This window comes from Xyrauchen texanus, chromosome 3, assembly GCF_025860055.1.
Source record: "Xyrauchen texanus isolate HMW12.3.18 chromosome 3, RBS_HiC_50CHRs, whole genome shotgun sequence".
In the NCBI taxonomy this organism is placed as follows: domain Eukaryota; kingdom Metazoa; phylum Chordata; class Actinopteri; order Cypriniformes; family Catostomidae; genus Xyrauchen; species Xyrauchen texanus.
In genome coordinates, this window is record NC_068278.1 from 7,029,259 (window position 1) to 7,051,544 (window position 22,286).

The 22,286-nt window shown below is 43.2% G+C and overlaps 1 protein-coding gene across 4 annotated transcripts in view; it reads right to left on the minus strand.

Moving 5' to 3' along the window:
• Window positions 1-717: 717 nt before the first annotated feature.
• LOC127625194 (disks large homolog 4-like) overlaps window positions 718-22,286 on the minus strand; it is a 191,179-nt gene continuing 169,610 nt past the window's right edge. For all 4 annotated transcript variants that reach the window (XM_052100337.1, XM_052100319.1, XM_052100330.1 and 1 more), the window contains 9 exons: window positions 21,235-21,411; window positions 21,001-21,043; window positions 19,164-19,194; window positions 18,993-19,040; window positions 17,168-17,269; window positions 16,517-16,689; window positions 16,319-16,431; window positions 8,376-8,467; window positions 718-6,413 (listed from right to left, as the gene is read on the minus strand). In XM_052100337.1, coding sequence (XP_051956297.1) covers window positions 6,307-6,413; window positions 8,376-8,467; window positions 16,319-16,431; window positions 16,517-16,689; window positions 17,168-17,269; window positions 18,993-19,040; window positions 19,164-19,194; window positions 21,001-21,043; window positions 21,235-21,411 — 886 coding nt within the window. In that variant the 3' untranslated portion in view covers window positions 718-6,306. The remainder of the gene's footprint in view (window positions 6,414-8,375; window positions 8,468-16,318; window positions 16,432-16,516; window positions 16,690-17,167; window positions 17,270-18,992; window positions 19,041-19,163; window positions 19,195-21,000; window positions 21,044-21,234; window positions 21,412-22,286) is intronic.

Below are 22,286 nucleotides of genomic sequence, written 5' to 3' on the forward strand. Positions count from 1 at the left end.
CCTTCAGAGGTCTTGTAGAGTCCATGCCTCGTTGGGTCAGCACTGCTTTTGGCATCACGAGGAGGGCCGACAGCATATAGGCAGGAGATCATAATGATTTGGCTCATCAGTTTATACTGTATACTGCTCTTTATTTATTATTAAAATCATATGTGAAGCAGTATGCAATGCTAAACATCTCAAAACATTGTACATTGTAATGACCTCATCACAATATATGTTTAATTCTAGCGTTCAGTTATCATCTCGAAAGTAAATACTTGTTTTGCATTTTAGTCCAATTTTAGCAGTCCAATTAGATAATGAGCCAAGACGGAAATGTAACAAAGCAATGTAGGGATTCTGGTTCATTAATCACACTGTGGAAGGCCAAGGTGATGGCATTTTATGGTGGAATACAGTATTTCTCATAGTTGTATATAGTATGTTTTGGCAAATGTAGTACTGTAGGTCATTCAGGTATTCTACGCACACAGAAGAATTGCGTACTATGCACAGTATATATATACTGCAGAATTAGTATGAGTACTCTGCATTGCATTATTGCATACATTATCTCAGGCAGTCTGCTCTGTTGTATACTGGATTGTTTAGCATGGGAATTCCATACAGAAAATTGCAGAAAAATACAGGTAGCATGCTATTAGCCATCCACTCCACAATAAAAGCTTCTACAGAACAGTCTATAACATAATAAGTTTTTATTATTTTTGTAGCTAATTTACAACAAGCATCTCACTGAAATTTAACATTTTATAGTCCGATACTGTCATTGGTAAATCTCTCTTTAAAGATATATCATTTAAATATACTTTTGCATCATATGGCATTGTTGTATTTTCATAATTCTTTTAAAATAAAAGCAGTATGTTCTCTCTGTTGAGGATAATTAGAATAATGTTATGGCAAATACAAATCGATAAAATACATTTGATTCTTTCAAATAAATAAATAAATGTGAACTCATAATTCATTCTAGTTAGAGAAAAGTCATATATTTCTCTTGGTAATACATCGTTTAATGTGTGTGTGTGTGTGTGTGTGTGTACATTTGTGCAGGTGTATTTGCTTCCCCATATTATATAGAAAGCAATATACACTCATCAACCACTTTATTAGGTACACCTGTTCACCTATTTATTCATATAATTATCTAATCAGCCAATCGTGTGGCAGCAGTGCAATGCCTGACATGGTCTTATACTGTTGTAGCCCATCTGCTTCAAGGTTTGTCATGTTGTGCATTCAGAGATGCTATTCTGCTCACTACAATTGTACAGAGTGGTTATCTGAGTTACCATAGCCTTTCTGTCAACTAGAACCAGTCTAGCCATTCTCAAGGCGTTTCCGTCCGCAGAACTGCCGCTCACTGGATGTTTTTTGTTTTTGGCACAATTCTGAGTAAACTCTAGAGACTGTTGAGTGTGAAAATCCCATTAGATCAGCAGTTACAGAAATACTCAAACCAGCCCATCTGGCATCAAAAATCACTGAGATCAAATTTTTTTTTCCCATTCTGATGGTTGATGTGAACATTAACTGACCCATATCTGCGTGATTTTGGGCATTGCACTGCTGCCACATGATTGGTTGGCTAGATAATTGCATGAATACTGTAAGTAGGTGTACAAGTGTTCCTTAAAGTTGTCGGTGAGTGTATGTTCTTATTTTTTATTACTTTTGTATGGCCAATAATATAAGTAGGGAAATGTATTTAAGGGCTATGTTTAAAATAGTATCAATGTGTTAAATGCGTGCAAGTATACGTTTTTAAAATTCACAGTAAATTAGAATTTTTGTGCAGCCCCACTTTGGAAACCAAAGCAAAAGTGCTTGTCTTCACATGAAACCCAGATGTAAACAAAGCAGTAAACAACTGAATAAACAAACAAACAACCCCTTGAGGAAAACAAGTATATAAAATCTATAACAAAAAGAAATGAAAAAAGAAAACATCAAGGAAAAAAATTGCCACTGCACTCCAAACACACTCAAACATCGAAATTTAAACGCATAAAGTCAAAAGAAATGAAGCGAAAGTAAAAATGCCACCAGTTCGCCCTCTCTCGTTCTTTCTCCATTTTCTTCGTTGCCAGAAATCATAGTGTCTGTTGCATCATTCATCTTTCCTTTTAATAAGTGCAAATATTTCACTCTTATTAGTCTTTCACAAAAATTGGGTCAGCTTTAATTTCAAATGGATTGGAATAACCTGGAATTGATTGTTCACAGTCTGTTTAAACCATCACAGATCACGACACTGATTTACATTAAAAAATCATCAAATTAATCAAACGCATCAGTCGAAACCGAATCATTGGACTGTGTTATGAACAAACTGTGATGTTTGTCCTTGTGTTAGTCCTTGGAGAAAGCACTGCATCGATTTTTACAGCATCACTGTCATGGCACAAAAATGGCAAAAAAGCCAATTTATCGATCTGCCTTTCTAATGTTGGCTGGGGTGGAAGTGGGAGCTACAGTGGCCCCAAAAAGTATATGGACGCTTTAGCCACACTTAAAAAATGTCTTTGCTTTATATAACAAAATACCAAACAAAGTGGCAATTATTTTTAAATAAAGATAAGCACAAGCACATACCGGTATTTTAAGCTACAAATCTCACAAATGATCGATATGTTTTAAATGATAAAACAATGGACATACTGTTTAAAATGAAGGTACACATTAGTTGTGAACTTTCTGGATATCAATCACTAACAAAGTTAATGTGATTAACTGCACCCGTGGTTACTCTGATAGGACACCTGTGAGAACTTAAGGGGAACTGACCTTCAATACATCCACTAGAAATCACTTTGAGACTAGTTGATGTCTTTGCAAAATTACTCAAAAAATGAAGTTGGTTCTAACAAAAGCTTTAGCATTATTTGTTTGCATGTGCCACTTGGTTTGATATTTTGTTATCCAATGCAAATACATTAATACATTTTAAGCGACTTACTGTATGTGTCCAAACGTTTTTGGACCAACGTATGTCAAGCCTCACAAAAATTGTTTACAAGTGAGCGCTGAGATCTGAGGAGGATAATTATTTGGAGGCAGGCAAATTGGTTGCTTAGCCAAGCTAAACTCTCTAGCTGGACCTACTATCATATTCCAATATAACAAGAGCTTCAAGACCAGCTCCTCTTCAACTTTTTGATGGCAAAGTAATCAAAACAGCAATAATCTGGTGCAATGTAACTGATGTCTACTGATTGGATGTCGAGATGCATCTACAATTCCATTACAATAGTCAATTATAATCTGATATACAGCATAAAACCATTGTAAAACACAACATTTTCCTGATAGTACGTGTGTGTATGTAAATGTGTGTGCAGAGTTTATAGATGTGCTGAATGGTCATTAAGGCTATGATCACACCGCAGATAAATGTGGCCCAAATATGATTAAATACGGGAAAATAGGCGTCCCACACAGGACCTCTTCATTTCGGCCAAAAGACAGGACAGTTGGCAACCTTACGTGATGGTGGGGCATTATACCTTATTGCTATACAGATGTCTTCAATGTGGGACGTTTCGCCGCCAGACAGCCTTGAGTGTTTCTCTGTTTAAATACAAGATAAAAGGTGTCCCGAAAGGGATGTTTTCATTTCAGCCAAAATACAGGACATCCCAGCTAATACTGGACAGTTGCCAACCCTACACGATGGTGTGGTGTTAAACCTTTTTACTAAACAGATGCCTTCAATATTGGACGTTTCGCCATCTGACCATCATGTGTCCCCATAGGACGTCTTTACTTCAGCCGGCAGGGTGTTATACTTCATTACTTAAATACGGGATACTTAAAAATACTTCAAGGCTTAAATATAAGACACAAATTGTCCCATACAGGACGTCTTGGTTTTGGCCAAAATATGGGACAGTTGGCAACCCTACACGATGGCAGGGTGTTGCATCTCATTACTATACAGATATGTTCAATACAGGACCTTTTACCAACTGACCGTCTAGAGCATTTTGCAAATTATATATGGGAAAATAGGCATGCCCTAAGGTACATCTTCAACCAAAATACAGGATATTTGGCAACCTCATGTGATGGCAGATTTTATACTTCATTACTACACAGATGCCATCAATATATGATGTTTCACCATCCACCGCATCAAGCGTTTCACCGCTTAAATACAAAAAATTCTTCATTTTGGCCAAAATACGAGATAGCTACATAGGCAACCCTACGTGATGGCGGGGTGTTATACATCATTACTATACAGATGTGTTCAATACAGAACCTTTTGCCGACTGACCATCTTGATTGTTTCACTAATTAAATATGGTATAATTGGCGTCCCCTACGGGACGTCTTCACTTTTGCCAAAATACGGGACAGTTGGCAACTCTATGTGATGGCAGGGTGTTAAAACTCATTACTAAACAGATGCGTTCAATACAGGATGTTTCGCCTTCCGATTATGTCAAACATTTCGGCATTAAATACAAGATGTTTTCATTTTGGCCAAAACATGACATAGTTGGCAACCCTATGCGACGGCAGGGTGTACAGATGTGTTGAAAACGGCACCTTTCACTGACTTAACATCTTGATTGCTTCGGTGATATTTTTTATTATATTGATTGCATCCCCTACAGAACGTCTTCAATTTTTCCAAAAATATGGGACAGTTGGCAACTCTATGCAATATATTACAATAAATATATTAATTAATCAATGTCAGAGTATTGCCCAAATCAAAATTTGGGCACTTCGCTTGCGGTGTGAACTTAGCCAATCAGCACAAATGCCAATTAGAACTGAACTGAAATCCAACAATAGGTATGTAAAAATGACCAAATATTTGATGTTTGAAGCTTTTTGATAATTTACCAATGACTTCATGATATAAGCATGGCAAAAACTGGTTCCATTATGAGTAGACTATGGAAGAACACATGCCGAGGATCCTGATATTGCACAATAAAGAGCAGCCTGGAGTCAATATGTTTGAGAGCGGCACGCTCAGGGAGCAAATCCAACTGAGCAAATTAATTTCATTTAAAAGGAAAACATCAATAGGGCTATTGCAAGAAGTCTCAGATAAAAGAAGGCAAAAAATGTCTGTTTGCTTATGTCTAAATGGGTATGTTTACATGTGAGTGCAAGAAAATCTAAGAAAACATAAATACGTAATATGAAGCATATGGAGTTTCCTTGATGTACAGAATGAAATTCACTGTCTGCATTTTCTCCACTATCATCCAAACCCTTCCTTTTTTCCATTCAATGTGATGAAATGGCTGCAAAATGTAAAAGTGAAGTGTGTAATTTCAGAGTCACCAAATGAAATAGCAAAAAAAAATAATTCAAACCATTTTCTGCCATTGGTCAAACAAGCAGACAGTCCTGCCCCAAACTCACATCATTGGTTGAAACACTGTTGCGGGCTGATCAGGATGCTCAAACAAACAGAGCAATTTTTTGAAAGTTTACACTTTTGGGGGAAATCAACCTACAATTTCATAACTCATAGCTCATAACTCTGCATATTAAGATACGATAGGTGAAAGTATATTAACATCGAAAAAAAAAATTGCACACTTCAGCTTTATGGGGAACATTCGAAGAACAAACTTCTTGTTTTGTCAACCGGTCCTTCTTGGATGTCAAAAAGCACAAATCAAGCTCCTCTTCATATCAAATAACTAAAAAGAAATGAAACACCCTTAATGCTGATAACTGGGTGACTGAGTTAATGTCAGTCTCTGAGTTGTAACATCTTTGATATTGAATATTTCAGAGCATTATTAATACTGATAAATACACTTTCATTCCATTCAGTTCAATTCACCATTAGGATTGTAAAACAAGCTCCTTTAATTAGGAATTGCTCTTGAATGTCTCATTCCAGTAAAAGCCAAGGTGGTCGCTCTTCCCTCTCGAATTGTCTCCCATTCGGAGAGAGAGAGAGGGAATCTGACAATATACAAAATTTCTTTGTAGCATCCCTGTTCATAAAAACAGCTCACTAATCCTGTGGAAGAGGATGTTATTGAGAGGGAGAAAGAGAAAAGGACTGAGAGAAAGACCGAGATAGGAAGTGAAAAGCAGAAACAGGAAGTTACAAAGCTGGATGAGGAAACTGGAGGCAGGTGCAGCTCCATGCCATCATTTCCTGTTGCCTCCTTGATTTCTTCCTCTCTTTTAATTCCTTTCTCTCTCTCTCTCTCTCTCTTTGTCTGTTTTTGTGAGCCCTTTAAGTCAGAGCTCCACAGTCCAGGACAGGTAGGCCAAATGGTGACTGGACGAGGTGGTTCGGCTCTGGGTTGGCTCTCACAGACGCTCCCTGGTGGGAATCCAGATATAAGGCCCTGACTGCTCCTCAATCACAGTTTTCACTTTGTGATAGACCTCCTCAAAACTGTCACCCTCCACAATTGCTGTGATACAGGGAGACAACAACAAAAAATGCAATACGTTTTTACAGGAAACCCATTTAAATAAATATAACTTTAAATGAATATTCTGGGTTTAATCGTTGGCTCAACAACCATAATGCTAAAAAATAAATGGCTTCCAACATTTTTAGCATTTCTTCATTCGCATAAATGTGTACAACACAACCTATTAATTATAAGGTGAACTTAGAGTGATACATACAGAATAATTGTGAGTTCCTAGAACTTCTTTGGCTTAAAAAATCCATAAAATTACGATTCAAGCAATCAAGTACAGAACTGAGGTTGTGGTGAATACATGTACACTAGAGGTCTTCATGGGTCCAAAAATGTGTGCCCGAACCCGGAGAGACCCGGAAATGTGCTGTCCGGAACCGACCCAGACCCATCTGTTATTTGAAGTTTGGACCCGGACCCGTGCATAACTGAAAAATGCCGTAAATTTACAACCCGGAACCGACTCGGACACAAAGACCCGATTGAACCCTATCGGCAAAGATCCGACAAATGCGAATTTGCAGCTTCGCAGTTTTTTTGTATCTCTCATAATAAGATAACAAACCACTGTTTGCCCTTTTGAACTATAATAACGATTGCTGGTTCAGTGCCACGACCGCTGATGTTAGCATCCCTAATTTGCTGTCATCTGTGCTCTTTGAGACGTGTCTGGTGGAATAAGTCCCGCCTTCTAAATAAAAGAGCCAATCATCAATTGATAAAGTCATCACGTCACTACAGATGTTAAACAGACCCGGGACCTGAAGCACAAGAATGGGACCCGACCCGGACCTGGCTGACCGTTTAAAATATGGACCCGAACCCGGGTGGACCCGTGAAGACCTCTACTGTACACCCTAGCACTTGAACAATTTACGCACATTTGTTTGGTCAAAAGGAACTTATTATGGCATATAATTGGTTGTTATTATGAATTCATAGAGATTTAAGCTCTTTTTAGTATTATTGATGTTGTTATGTGTAAAGCCATCATTAGGGTGTTTAGTGTTCCCTTTGGTGAAGTTGGATCCTGTTCAATCTGTGTCATTTTTCATTTCATATGTGAATTTGTGTCGCTGAAGTGAAGCTTTATCTGCACTTCTATGGGCAATCCATTGATAAATGACTGACCTCATTATTTTCTTTTGAGCCTATTAAATTAAGTTGAAACAACATGTTATTAGTTGTTAAATCTTATTCGCGTGACATACCTATTTAAGTGAATAAAGTTTGTGTATATCTAAGGTTTTCTAGTTATGCTGACATAGATGACCATAAGTTGAGTGTACTTAAAAGGTGCTACATATATATTTTAAGTAAATTCAACACATCAATTTTTTCATTGTTCATCTGTCAGTATCTGCAGCTTTCGATTACCACGTAAAATTATTTCTACTCATCACTTGTTTATAAAAACAAACAAGAATTCAACAGGAATGCCCTTACAATGGAAGTCTATGGGGCAATCGAATTCAATGTTTCATGCTGTTCATACTTTACTTTAGGTTAGTAATTAATCCTGGATAGTTGAGTGTCGATATATTCGTTTGAGTTTTGCAGAAGAAAGAAAGTCATCTGGTTCGGGATGGCATGAGGGTGAGTAAACATAAGAGGATTATCATTTTGGGGTGAACTATCCATTTAAGCAAGGCTTCATAAACCAGGGTGAAACGAGGTGCTAACCCTATTTCAAATGAAGGCAACTGTGAACACTTTTAACCATCTTAACTTGAGTTTAAGTGTAGTGGGAAAGGCCTAAAAGTGTAGTAATCTCAGCTTAATTTAACACATCTACAATATCCATTTTAAAGTCAATTCAGAAGATTCTCCTACACAGTCAGCACAGAAAAGGCGAAGTAAAGTACACAGTTTCCTGCTGGCCCTGTAATTAGAAATGTGTCAGTTTTCCTCCAGCACACAAGAGGGCAGTGTGTGGAAGAGTCTTACCAGAGAAGCACTCCAGGAAATCTTGCTCCAGTTTAATAGCACGGTCCATGCCTTTCCTGGCCTGTTCCTCAGTTAGACGTGTGTTTATCTCTCTAGATAAAACATCAGAGATAACAGGAGTTGTCAATTTCTGCTGTGAATATGTATGTAGGTCTTCATAACACATACTGTACACTGAGGGGTATTGTTTTCAAGTCAACATTAACGTATCGGTTACCTAACGTAACCTCGGTTCTCTCTAGATGAGGGAACGAGTATTGCGTAAGCTAGCTTACGCTACGGGAAAGATTCATCTTTTCTGAGATATTGAAGCCAAAAAATTATCCTTAATTTTGTATCCATTGTCAACCCAGTGCGGCAGCTGCAGACCTTGAGCGGGCTAGCTAGCGAGCTCATTGGTTGCTCTGCGGCAACTGCTGCAGCCTATAGACGAGCTTGGGCGAACTCGCATCCAATGAGAGGCGTCCGCGCGCTCACTGCATCAAAGCCCGCCAAAAAGGGCGTGACTAGAGTGCATATAAGCGTAGTTCGTAGGCTGGAACCCTGGTTTTCATTGACTGCAGCGAAAAGTCGCTCGTGGCGCGAGCACGGCCGGCTACGCAATACTCATTCCCTCATCTAGAGAGAACCGAGGTTACGTTAGGTAACCGATACGTTCTCTTACGAGAGGTTCTCTCGTATTGCGTAAGCTAGCTTACGCTACGGGAACCCATTGTCAACGCCGTGCGCGCCAAGCATCGACTTTATGAGCCCCAGGGAATTAAGGGGGAACCCGGGGGAGCCCTTATGAGTGGGGAAATAAGATTTGGCCGGCAAGAATGCGGGTCAGTGTTTGTGTAATATATAAGCACATAGTGGGAAGGGAACGACAGAGTGGCGGTGCCGGTCTGTGTGGAATGTGTCCCATCAGTGCAGCTCACCAGGGGAGCTGTAGCGTATTAAACCGCTAGTAGTTTTGCCTGCAGAGCGGGCACTTCCATATTGTAAAATCTGACAAATGTGGAGGGGGAAGTCCATCCCGCTGCCACACATATGTCGTGAATGGGAATCCCGCTGGACCATGCCCACGAGGATGCCATGCCTCTAGTGGAGTGAGCCCTAATGCCCAACGGGCATGGCAGGTCTTTTGACGCGTATGCAGCAGCAATAGCGTCCACTATCCATCTAGATAGTGTCTGTTTCGAGGCAGCGAGACCTTTGGTGCGCCCTCCGAACGAAACGAAAAGCTGCTCAGAGCGTCTGAAAGCGGTGGAGTGCGCGGTATACAATCTCAGTGCTCTGACTGGGCAAAGGAGATTGGCGTCGCGTTCACTATCGGATGCTGGTAGCGCCGATAGGGAAATGACCTGTGCTCTGAAAGGAGTACCGATCACCTTGGGAACATAGCCGTGTCTAGGTTTTAAAATGACCTTGGAGTCACTTGGTCCAAACTCAAGACATGCAGTGCTGACAGACAGCGCGTGAAGGTCTCCCACACATTTGACTGATGACAGGGCAGTCAGAAAAACGGTTTTGAGTGAAAGGTATTTCAAATCCACGGATTGAAGTGGTTCGAAAGGGGGGGCTTTCATAGTTTCGAGAACTATAGAAAGATCCCAGATAGGAACCGATGGGGGGCGCGGGGGTTCATCCTTCTAGCTCCCCTAAGGAAGCGGATGACCAGTTCGTTTTTTCCCCATGACTGGCCGTGCAGGGGTTCAGCGAACGCCGCAACGGCTGCCACATACACTTTGAGCGTGGATGGGGATCTGCCCTTATCCAGCAGCTCTTGTAGAAATACGAGCAGCGACGACACCCCACATGTCGGCGGGTCCAGGTCTCTGTCGGTGCACCATTTTGAGAACACAGACCATTTTGACGCATAGAGTCTTCTTGTGGAAGGGGCTCTAGCGTGTATAATGGTATTTATTACTCCTTCTGGCAGAGCGACGGGTAGTCGTTGATCACCCACGCATGCAGTGCCCAGCGCTCTGGGTGGAGATGCCAGATTGTGCCGCGAGCTTGAGAGAGGAGATCTGCGCTCACTGGGATGGGCCACGGCGCTGTCAGTGACAGCTGCGTAAGCTCCGGGAACCATGTCTGATTCTCCCAACGCGGGGCTATGAGGAGCACCGAGTGACGCGTTTCCCTGATCCTCTGCATTACCTGTGGCAATAGCGAGACGGGGGGGGGAAGGCGTAAAGCGGGCGCCTGGGCCAGTCCTGGGCCAGCGCGTCCTCGCTTTTCGAGAAAAATATCGGGCAGTGAGAGTTCTCTTCTGACGCAAAGAGGTCTATCTCTTCTCTGCCGAATAGGTGCCATAACGTCTGGACTGTTTGAGCATGCAGGGACCATTCCCCTGGGGGAATATTGTCTCTGGACAGTCTGTCCGGGCCGTCGTTCAGGTGGCCTGGCACGTGCGTCGCCCTCAGCGAGCGCAGGTGGCACTGGGACCAACTCAGTATGCGTTCCGTCAGATGGAAAAGGTTCCTGGATCTGACACCGCCCTGACGGTTTAGGTAGGATACCACAGATCTGTTGTCCGAATGGACCAGGACGTGGTGACCCTGAATGACCGGGAGAAAGCGCACGAGCGCGTACTCGACCGCTATCATTTCCAGACAATTTATGTGAAGGAGCTTTTCCTGAACTGACCATAGGCCGAAAACCGGAGAGCCCTCGCAGGCCGCGCCCCAACACGTGTTGGACGCGTCTGTCGAGATGACTTTTCGGCGAGATACAGCTCCCATTGTCACTCCTCGCTGATACCACTCGGCCACTGTCCAAGGCAGCAGAGCTGAAATACAGGTCTGAGTCACCTTGATGGGCTGGCGGCCTGTGGCCCAAGCCCGGCGAGATGCGCGGGTGCTTAGCCAATGCTGAAGCGGGCGCATGTGCAGTAAACCCAGCTGAAGTACTGCTGTGGCTGAGGCCATGTAACCTAGCACTCTCTGGAATTTCTTCAGAGGCGTGAGGCTGTTCATCTGAAAAGATGCGGCTAGTCTCTGAACACGGCGCGCGCGCTGTGTAGATAAGCGAGCCGTCATTGCCACGGAGTCTAGTTCTATCCCAAGGAAGGAAATTGTCTGACTGGGCTGTAGTGAGCTCTTGGTCCAATTGACTGCAAGACCCAAACTGTTCAGATGGCTGAGGAGAACTGCTCTGTGAGACAGAAGCTCCATATGTGACTGAGCCATAATCAGCCAGTCGTCCAAATAGTTCAGAATTCGCAAACCCTGACTCCGCAGGGGTGCGAGCGCCGCATCCATGCACTTCGTGAAAGTATGGGGTGCTAAGGACAGGCCAACGGAAGGACGGTGTATTGATAAACCTGGCCATCGAAGGCGAATCTCAAGAATGGCCTGTGACGGGGATTTATCTGAATCTGAATGTATGCATCTTTCAGATCGAGAGAAATAAACCAGTCCCCCTGGCGCACATGCGCGAGGAGTTTCCTGATTGTAAGCATTTTGAACGGTCTTTTTGCAAGCACCTTGTTCAAAACCCTGAGATCTAATATGGGTCTGAGGCCGCCGTCTTTCTTGGGAACAAGAAAATAACGGCTGTAAAGCCCCGACTCGCTCAGAGAGGGTGGCACTTTCTCTATGGCCCTTTTGCACAGAAGGCTTGCTATTTCTGAACGAAGCATGCACGCTGCTTCCGTGTTCACAGTGGTTTCGAGCCGCGCTCTGAAGCGAGGAGGGCGGCGATCGAACTGTAGCAAATAGCCCTGTTGTATTGTGCTTAACACCCACTTGGATATCCCTGGAATAGCTTCCCACGCTTTGAAGCGTAACGCTAGAGGGTGAATGGCCAATTCGCTCTGATTGCCGCACACAGAGCGCTGAACAAAATGTGTGAGCGCGTTTAGTGTGTTTATGCATGATTGCTCGCAGACAGCATGAACAGGCTGTTTTGTGAGTGACTTCCCGATTGGAATGAATGGGGAAAGAGTCACATCTGTTACGTGATGCGCAAGCATAGTCATGGGCACGGGACTTACACACAGAGGAATGTTTGCTGGCCGTGTAACAGAGCGGGCAGAGAATGGGCACGCGCACGTATTCGTGGGCGCATTTATTGACTCTAGCGCTCGAGCGGTTCGTAACCGCTTTATGTGAGCGTGCTCTGGTGGGGACACGAGACATGCAGTGCTTGTGTGCAGAAGTGAACACTGGATTGTGGGCACGTTTTCTACACATAGGGCTGGTCGTGTGACAGAGCGGCCAAAGAATGGGCGCGCGCATGCATTTGTGGGCGCCTTCATTGACTCTGACGCTCGAGCGGTTCGTAACCGCTTTATGAGAGCGTGCTCTGATAGGGGCACGGGATGTGTTATGCTTGTGTGTAGGGGCGAACACAGGGTTGTGGGCACATTTTCTACACATAAGCTAAAATAAATCTTGTTTGCTCTTTACAAGATTTATTTGGGTCGCCGTGAAAACGGCGTTTGAGTGCAGGCAAGCGGGCAGTGTCACCGGCTTGTTGGCTGCTAAATTCACCACTGCAGTAGCCTGAGAGAAGGGGACTGACAGGGGGCGAAGCTTTGACGGTGGTCCGGCCGCGGCGGGACTGAGCCGTCGTTTGTTCAACAAAGCTAGGAGGACTTCGGTTGTTCAGGTTTCAGCGCAATCTTAGGCCGAGGCCCGCGGGGGGGCGGTGGTCTACGGCGGCTGTCTGAGCGCGATCTGGGGCGGCCGCCCTGTCGGCGCTGGGAAGTCTGGCTTTGTTGAGCTGGGCGCTGTGAAGATGCTCGTGCAGGAGGCTGGTTACGTGGGTGCCCTGCAGAGGAGCTAGCGCGGCGAGGCAGGAAGAGATTCATGGCTCGGGTGGCTTTCTGGACTTCCGAAAAACGGTCAACAATGCCACTTACCGCGGAACCGAAGAGACCGGACGGAGAGAGCGGCGCGTTGAGGAACGTGGAGCGCTCAGTTTCTCCCATGTCGGCTAGCATTAGCCACAGGTGTCTCTCGGTTACAGTCAGCGAGGCCATGCACTTCCCTATAGCTTGGGCTGCAGCTTTGGTGGCGCGAAGGACGAGGTCCGTCGCGCTCCTTAGATCTGTAACAGCCTCTGGGTGCCTGCCTCTCTCATCCCACTCCCGAAGAAGGTCCGCTTGGAGGATCTGCAAGACGGCCATGGAATGCAGAGCAGATGCGGCTTGGCCGGCGGCGGAATAGGCGCGGCCAACACAGGCGGAAGTAGTTCTGCAGGCCTTAGACGGGAGCACTGGTTTAGACCGCCATCTCGCGGAGGGCGGGCAAAGGTGTGCTGCTACCGAATCCTCGACCGGGGGATGGAAGAGTAGCCCTTCTCGGCGGCGCTGTCCACTGAAGCGCGAGCGGTGGAGACGTGGGATCGAGTCCTGGCCGAGAGAGGCGCGTTCCACAATTTAGAGAGCTCGGCGTGGAGTTCCGGCAGGAAGGGAGCGGCCCGGGCGGTGACGGCTTTGAAGAAAACAGCCGTCAAGTCTGTTGGGAGCCTGCTCAGGGGCGGTGACCACTCGAGCCCGAGGCGGTCGACGGCCTGTGTGAGGAGGCGTATCAGTTCCCCTTCGACTCCGGCGCGGGTCCTGCTGGATTCCTGGGCCGTTGAGGAGGCTTGTGACCACTCCTCGCTGTCCGAAGCCATGATGGAACAGCAGCCTTTGTCCTCCGCCTTGCTCTCCGAGGTGGCAGCAGTGCGGCGTCCCGGGGGGGGGGGCGGGGAGGGTGAACGCGATGCTCGAGGGAGGGGCTCCGGCGAGACAGTCGCTTCTAAAACCGGTTCCGGCAGCCTTTGGGAGCGGCGCTTCTTCCGGCGCGGCGAAACAGAAGGCGGCGCGGCAGCTCCGGTTTTGCATACTTCGAGTCGAGCCCGCAGGGTCGACATCGGAAGCTCCTCGCAGAGGTCGCATCCGCCGTCAGCGAGGGCGAGCTCTGCATGCCCCAGTCCCAGGCAGAGAGCGCAGATGATGTGTCGGTCTCCGGCGCTGAGAGGAGCGCGGCATGAGCCGCAGGAAGTGCGAGGCCTCTTTAAAAAGACGCTCGATACTCTTTTGTGAAGTTCGCTGAGGAACTTAGCTTGCTCTAAAAAAGGATACGTCGCCGGATGGCGTAGCTCGCAGGATGGCTGAAGGTGGCGAAGACAGCCGGCTTCTTCGAGCGCTGTCCACGCTTGCTAGATGCCCCTCGAACGGCGACGCGGCTTCCAGTTCAGAGATGCGAAGAGCTTCGCTGAAGAGATGAAAATCAGGGTTCCAGCCTACGAACTACGCTTATATGCACTCTAGTCACGCCCTTTTTGGCGGGCTTTGATGCAGTGAGCGCGCGGACGCCTCTCATTGGATGCGAGTTCGCCAAAGCTCGTCTATAGGCTGCAGCAGTTGCCGCAGAGCAACCAATGAGCTCGCTAGCTAGCCCGCTCAAGGTCTGCAGCTGCCGCACTGCGTTGACAATGGATACAAAATTAAGGATAATTTTTTGGCTTCAATATCTCAGAAAAGATGAATCTTTCCCGTAGCTTAAGCTAGCTTACGCAATACGAGAGAACCTCTCGTAAGAGAACCAGAAGTCACAACCCATTTTACTTCCATAATGCAACATATTTCTAAGCAAAACATATTCAATGAAGATTTTTTACTTTTATTTAGGGACTTTATTTTATCCAGCAGGAATTGATTGAATTGTGAAAAGTTGTCTTTTCAACCACACGCGACTGTGCGTTTGAAGTGGACTGTGGAGAACTACTCCCCTCCTACTACTGAGAAATACCACCGGCACCCACATTTAAGTTGACTTTTTAAAGGTGCAATCAGTAACTTTTGTCTTTGTTTTATCTTGTACTTACACTGGCACCTAGCGGCTTGGATGCAGCATAATTTAAAATCAATAGTTTTCAGTTTCAGCTGACATTGTAGAAATGTATTATTCACAGTCAGCCATTATTACTTTAATCAATGTGTGAAAGTGTCCAATAACAGGACGGTTACTGAGATTAAGCGAGTAGTATTCAGCTGGTCATGTGATTCTAAAATGACAGCCCCCATGTGTGGACCTTCTCCATGTAGAATAAAACAGCTTTTGACTGTTTTAACATTAACCAATAGCGTGGAGTTCTGGAAAATCTTTTATACATTCTAGATAAACTTGTGCAGGTACGTTTTTTTAAAAGACACAACAGCATAAGCGTCATTCTACAATATGAATTTAAGCATGTATTATGGCGCAGTCCCTAAAAAGTTACCAACCAAATGGCGAGTTGATTACTCCAACTCCAACGGTATTATTTCTCCCTCACTAAACCATAGAATATTTGTACGAATGAACAGAGGCTGAGCTATGGTCCATTAAGCTAGAAAATATTAGATTTTATTATTAATAGTAGTAGTAGTAGTAGTAGTAATTGTAGTAATATTTTTTTTATTTATCTATTTAATTATCTTAAAATTGTACTTTATTTTGATTTATATTTATTCCTTGCACCCTCTATTGGATTTAGGAGAGAATGTAGATTCAAAATGCGAAATATGTAAATGGTCTGCACTTATACAGCACTTTTTTTAAACTTTGAGGTTACCGCTGTGTTCCAATCACCCATTCACACACACATTCACACTCACACTCATACACCAATGATGGCAGAGCTGCAACGCAAGGTGCTAGCCTGCCATTGGGAGCATCTTGGGGTTCAGTGTCTTGCCCAAGGACACTTGGCATGTGGAGTTGTGTGGGCCAGGAATCGAACCGCCAACCCTGCGATTGGCAGCCGACCCGCTCTACCACCTGTGCCACAGCCACCCCTAATGTAGTTAGAATTTTGGAAATATTTGAGTGAAAATTTGAATTTTATTTCTTAGCCGTGTTGACAGCCCTAGAGACCAGAAACGTGTATTAAAAAGATAAATGGGGTCTCTTTTGATTTCATGTTGTCATTAAGCATTTACATTTACAAAAAGGAGAGAGTTGTTGTTTGCAGTTACGTACAGGACGTTCTCCAGTGATTTGGGCCGTACGAAGATGGCAATTGGGTGGAGCTGTGCAGCCTGTAGCCTTCGAACAGCATTTGCAGACACATCCAGAATACAGTGCTTACCCTGCTGCTCACAAACACACAGCAATAAATATATTAAGACTTGCAAAGAGGATGCACAAGTTTTTTTTTCACCAGAACTATGTTCTAACCTGTTCAGCCACTTCTCTGACGCTCTGAACACTGGTTCCATACAGGTGGCTGTTGTACTGGCCCGCTTCAATGAATCGATGGTTCTGAATGTCTTTCTCCATCTGTTCCCGGGATGACACAAAGTGATAGTCCCGCCCATCCACCTCATACTCCCGCTTGGGTCGTGTCGTATCTGGAAAAGAGTAATGATGTCATCTTGAGACAATTATATCAGTTAGTTGTAGTCTCAAATAGCAAGACTTCAGCATAAAGTCTTGTCCACATTACTGCTTATCCTGGCCAAGAACTGCTGCTTAGAGAGGAAAAAACATCTGACAAACATTTTTTATTTTTACAAAATCAGACATAACCATAAGAGCAAAGTGCCAGTGTTTGAAAAAAAGTTGTAAAAGTTAAAGTAACTAATGAGAAAAGTACTCAAGTAAAAGTAATAAAGTAGGTGATATTAAATGTACTGAAGTATTTGTGATTCCTGAAACTAATAAGGACTGGACACTGGAGAACTATCACCGAGCTGTTTTATTTTGTGTGGTTTGCCTTCACCAAAATTATAAATGGGTCTGGAGAAATGAATCGGAGAAAAGGTGTTCATTTTCTTTACAAAATTTAGTGTTATGTCTGACAGTATTATACTGAGTTGATATACTTACGAGGCACACAAGAGCCGAACTTATCTGGGAACTCAGAGAGAAGGTCATCATTCACTCTGTCCTTCACTGGACCCAAAATAATGATCGGCCTTGCGTAGTGCACTACAGAGAAGAACAAAGACAGAGACTATATTGGGACATATACTAGAAGACAAAGCAATAATGGAAGGAAGGAGTGAGAAAGTTAAGAGGCTCTATTCCTAACCCTAGTGAGCTCCTACCTAGACAGTAGGGGTGTAACAGTTTAAAAATGTGTCAATGCTTTGTGGAGATAGGAGTTCTTTTATAATTATAAAAAAATATTATTTTAGCATCTGTTCTATCCAATACAAGCAATGTATTATGCATACAATGTTAATGTGGACAATATGCATGCATACAAATGGAAATTGCTTCATTGGCACAAGAAGCTCTAAAATACTACTGCACACTAGTAGACACAGGTGTGGTAAAAGGGACGAATTACCAACCAGGCCAATGGGCCAGTGGGCCCTGGGCTTTAAGGTTGCACGATCTAGTTTGGTGATCCCCCCGCTAGAAAACCCTTTTAGGCATAAACAACAAACACCCTACAATCCACCATGCTCTACAACTTTTGAGCATGAAAAAGGAACAAATGATTTTTGATAAACACTGTTGATATTCAAACTCAACTGCTAAAACAAACACACCCCTACTTTCAGTGCTCCTTTGGAAGCCCCCCCCCCCCCCCAAATTTTATGCACACCAGCTCCAGACACTCACAACTCTCCTGCTACTAAATCTAACATCATAACAAAAGCATATATGGGTTCTGTGAAACCTAGCTACATTTTTGTTACCCATCAGAAGAAAAAGAGCAACTTCTGCATCCATCTTCAAGCCTCTGAGGTCTCTCCACCGCTTAAAAGCCTTGCAGATGTTGACGCGGCTCCTAGCCCTCGACTTATCATAATCCTTCTTTTCTAGTTTATATTTGTCTGACCTTTTTCTCTTGGTCTGTTTCTCAGCCATTTTTCCTCCTTGGAGTTTAGAAAGTTCACATCAGAAAGATTTGCCATCTCTCTTCTAATTAATTTCCCTCTCACTCTACCCCCAACCCCCATCCTGTGCACGTGCAAGAACCCCCCCCCCCCGTTGCTGATTGGCTGGAGTAGTGTTGTGTGGATTGGTCCTATCCACTTTGTTTTTGGCCCATTTACAGAGCCAGAGCTGTGTACAAATACTAGATTTTTTATCACAAATAGGTGATATGTGCCGAATTTGACAAAAAGTGTATTGGATTAAAATTACTGAGTGCACTTTTTATTTTTCTTGATTCAGGCTTAGTTTAAAGAATCATGATACGAACCGTGAGTTCAGTATCGTGAACCGAATTGTGAGATGAGTGAATAGTTACATACCTACTAGACAGTGTTTACAGAAAGATTTAACTGCCTTACTTGCCCACATTTTAACACCTCATTGTGGCAAGCTCAGCGCAAATCTTTTGCCAAGATAGCGGATTAAATGGAGGGAAACGTCCATTTTAAAACTATTCATTCAGTAGTGAAAAGGCTTGATTGAAAATAGTTCCATACAATTTTAAAAGTGATCTATTGTACCCAAAATGTATTGTTTGTGTTATTAGAGTATCAAGTTGTTAGCTTAGCAATTTGCTAACATCAGAATCTATTGGAATCTATTGTGAGTGCTAGTGAATTCTCACATGTACTTAAGTTGCTGACTATTTCTATTCAGTCACTTATCAAGTTCCATTTCAACTAGGATTCCTATGTAGACAGCAAGGCAGCTCACTAGGGTTTAAAACAGAGTATAGATGACACATCATGTTGCATTCTCTAACCTTCCACTTGCGCAACTGTCTCATAACTGTTCACTGGATCTTCCCTTGCTGAAAGAAACCACATACACATGAATCAATTTATTTTTGATAAATACATATGACAAAAAATATTATTTTAATATTTAAGGCTGTTTTGTGCTGTATGCAATCAAACGTTTAGATGTTACTCACCCAGTGAGCCTGTACTGTCTCGACTTCGGTCCTAAGGTAAATGCACATGGGACAATGATTATCAAATTGCAATAGAGTTTAAAAGAAAACGTAGTCTAGTTATTTCATTATTCATCCTGGCTTACAGGGGTTAATGTCCTAAAGGTATAGAATTTTAAAAACAGAGACATTGAGGGAGGAATTCCATAAGAATGAATTGCGCCCGGTAAAAGTGCCGGTTATCACTAAAGGATTTATACAGATCAGGAAATGATGCAAACACGCCCACAGAATTGCTGCAGAACACAGTTTGCATGCACAATTCTGATCTTGCTGGCCGATTCTGAGTGCTATTCAGGGGAGGATGCAGCAGACCACTGTAATCTGACACACTTTGGACTGAACAGCATCACTTACTGTGAGCCAGACTGTGATCAAATGCCGAAAGTGTGCTTGACTACACCGCACATCTGGATACATGCCAGGTAATAACACTCTTCAATATCATTTAATTCTTATTTTGATGAATTATGTACACAAACATATTTTTAAAATAAAAATCACCTGCTTTCATTTGGCAGTAATGGCACGATCTAAATTGCAGCAGGCAATTTTGTGAACAAGCCTAATTTACATTTGGAGGCGTGTTTGCACGGAAAGAAATGACAATTACTTAAAGGTGCTGTAAGCGATTTTAGCTGTTCCACATCCACAAGAATGAACGGTTGGATTAGCCATGCCCACTCTTTCCAAAACTCCCTTCTCCAAAGATACCAAATGAGCTTTACTGAGACCGATATTGTGCAAAAATGGTTAGTAAAAACAACAGCAGCAAAATAGCGCCCTCAACTGACAACTGTTATGAACAACATGGCTTAATAATGAGTCTCAAAAATCTGCAGCAACTACAATACAACACTATGAGAATGAACAAAATGATTGACAGGTCGAAAGTGTCATTGTCCGCGGCTCGCAGACACATTTTTGTTTGTTGTTTACAGAGTTTAGATCTGTCACAGAGACAGGTGAGATATCTTACAACACTTATTTTGGTAATATCTCTCAGGGAGTTGGAAAAGTTTTGCATACCTTTCCATGAAAAAAATTGCTCACAGCACCTTTAATTTTAATACTCAAGGCGCAGCACAATTTCAGTGCTCAATGCACCAGTTTAAACTAGACTGCGGGCGGTTAGTGAATAAGATGCAGTTTGTTAGTGAATAAAATACCATGTGCAAAAGTGGTGCAATTTTTCTGTGAATTAGGCCCTTTGTTTACATGCACAACAATATTCAGAAATTAACCAGAATGTGGCCATATTCTGGTTATGTACGAATCATCTAAACACGATAACCTACTTACAACCTGTTTTTAAAAAATCCAGTTACTAGAAATTTAAAGAAGATTTGAATTATGCTGATAACTATGTACAGAGGAATATTCCAAAAGCTATAAATCATGTAAACCTCTTTGGAATAAAGGCTTAATCAGAATATCGACCTTAATCGGAAAATGATGTGCATGTAATATGGCCACTGAGTGGCTCAATAACAGCAGTGAGTATGTGCTGAGAATTGATGTGGTGTAGTTATCTGTATCTACAGTGAAACTGCACTGCAACACACTACAGGCAGTACAAGCACATAATGCTCAGAGGAGTCAATGCTTTAATAGAACAACTCCCTGTAACACTCCCATGGGCTGTACACATACACCAGAGCTAGTCTAAACTAGACCCTGATTATAGAGAAATCATACAAATCTCCTCATAGGAGACAAGCCAAATGTTTTTGAGTAATTCAAAGAAAATTAGGTGTCTGGCCCAGTGCAATTGTTTGTGTTTTATTAGGCAGCTTACCCTTTCTTTTGACTTCAATCGCGACCACTCTTTTCTCTCAACCCTGGAAGAGAAAATGGTTTGAATGAATAACAAGAGATAACAATCAGGATGGAAATGTCACTCAGTTTTTAATTGTACACCCCCAAAAGTAAAATAATTGGTGCTCGAGTGCTTCTTTGTAAGGGCACTGAAGACTAGAGGTAAAAGTGTCTCAGAATACAGAGGAGAAAGCAAACACACACACATACACACCTTCTCTTGCTTGGAATGAAGCCAACCTCCTCCTCATCGCCCTGTGGGCTGACTCTGCAGGCCTGCCACCACTCCTCATCTCCACAGTCCAGAACATGCAGCACATCTCCAAACCTGAATCCCACAGCCTGACTCAAGAAACCACAGTCTGCTGTCTTATCATAGTCAAACAGAGCCCTGCCCAGAGAAACAGACAGAGACCATTAGATATGGAATAAAGAGAAGAAAAGGCAGGTCTGTAACAAAGTTTGTAAAAGTTCCTTTTCTCCCAATTTGGAATGCCCAATTCCCACTACTTAGTAGGTCCTCCTGGTGGCGTGGTTACTCACCTCTCTCAAGTCTCAGTTGCCTCCACTTCTGAGACAGTCAATCCGCGCATCTTATCACGTTGCACGCTGTGCACGACACCGCGGAGACTCACAGCATGTGAAGGTGCATGCTACTCTCCGCGATCCACGCACAACTTACCATGCGCCCCATTGAGAGCGAGAACCCATAATCACGACCACAAGGAGGTTACCCCTTGTGACTCTACCTTCCCTTGAAACTGGGACAATTTGGTCATGTCACTCAGAACACCCTGGATTCAAACTCGTGACTCCAGGGCCAATAGTCCGCGTCAATACTCGCTGAGCTACCCAGGCCCCCAGCATTTATTTAATGAAAATAAATACAATTAGAACTATAAATATAAACTATATAAATATTTAAACTGCCATAGTTGTAGCAGAAATTAATTGTATAACTATATAATATATAATTATATAACTCACTCCTTGAAAATAAATTTAGTAGAGCTATATTTATAATTTCATATTATTTAGCATGAATATACCACATTTCTTCCAAGATACCATAGTTGATACCATTATCAACTATGGTAAATCCATGGTCATTTTTTGGTAAGAGCGGTAATGTGTGTATTGAAAATCTTTCTAATTTATGTCTATGCATGGCACAATGTTTTGTCCTGTTTGCCTTGTCCATGCTGTTTAGAATGTTAGGCTGTTAAATAAGGTTTTAAACTACACATTTTGGGTTTTCATTTGGTT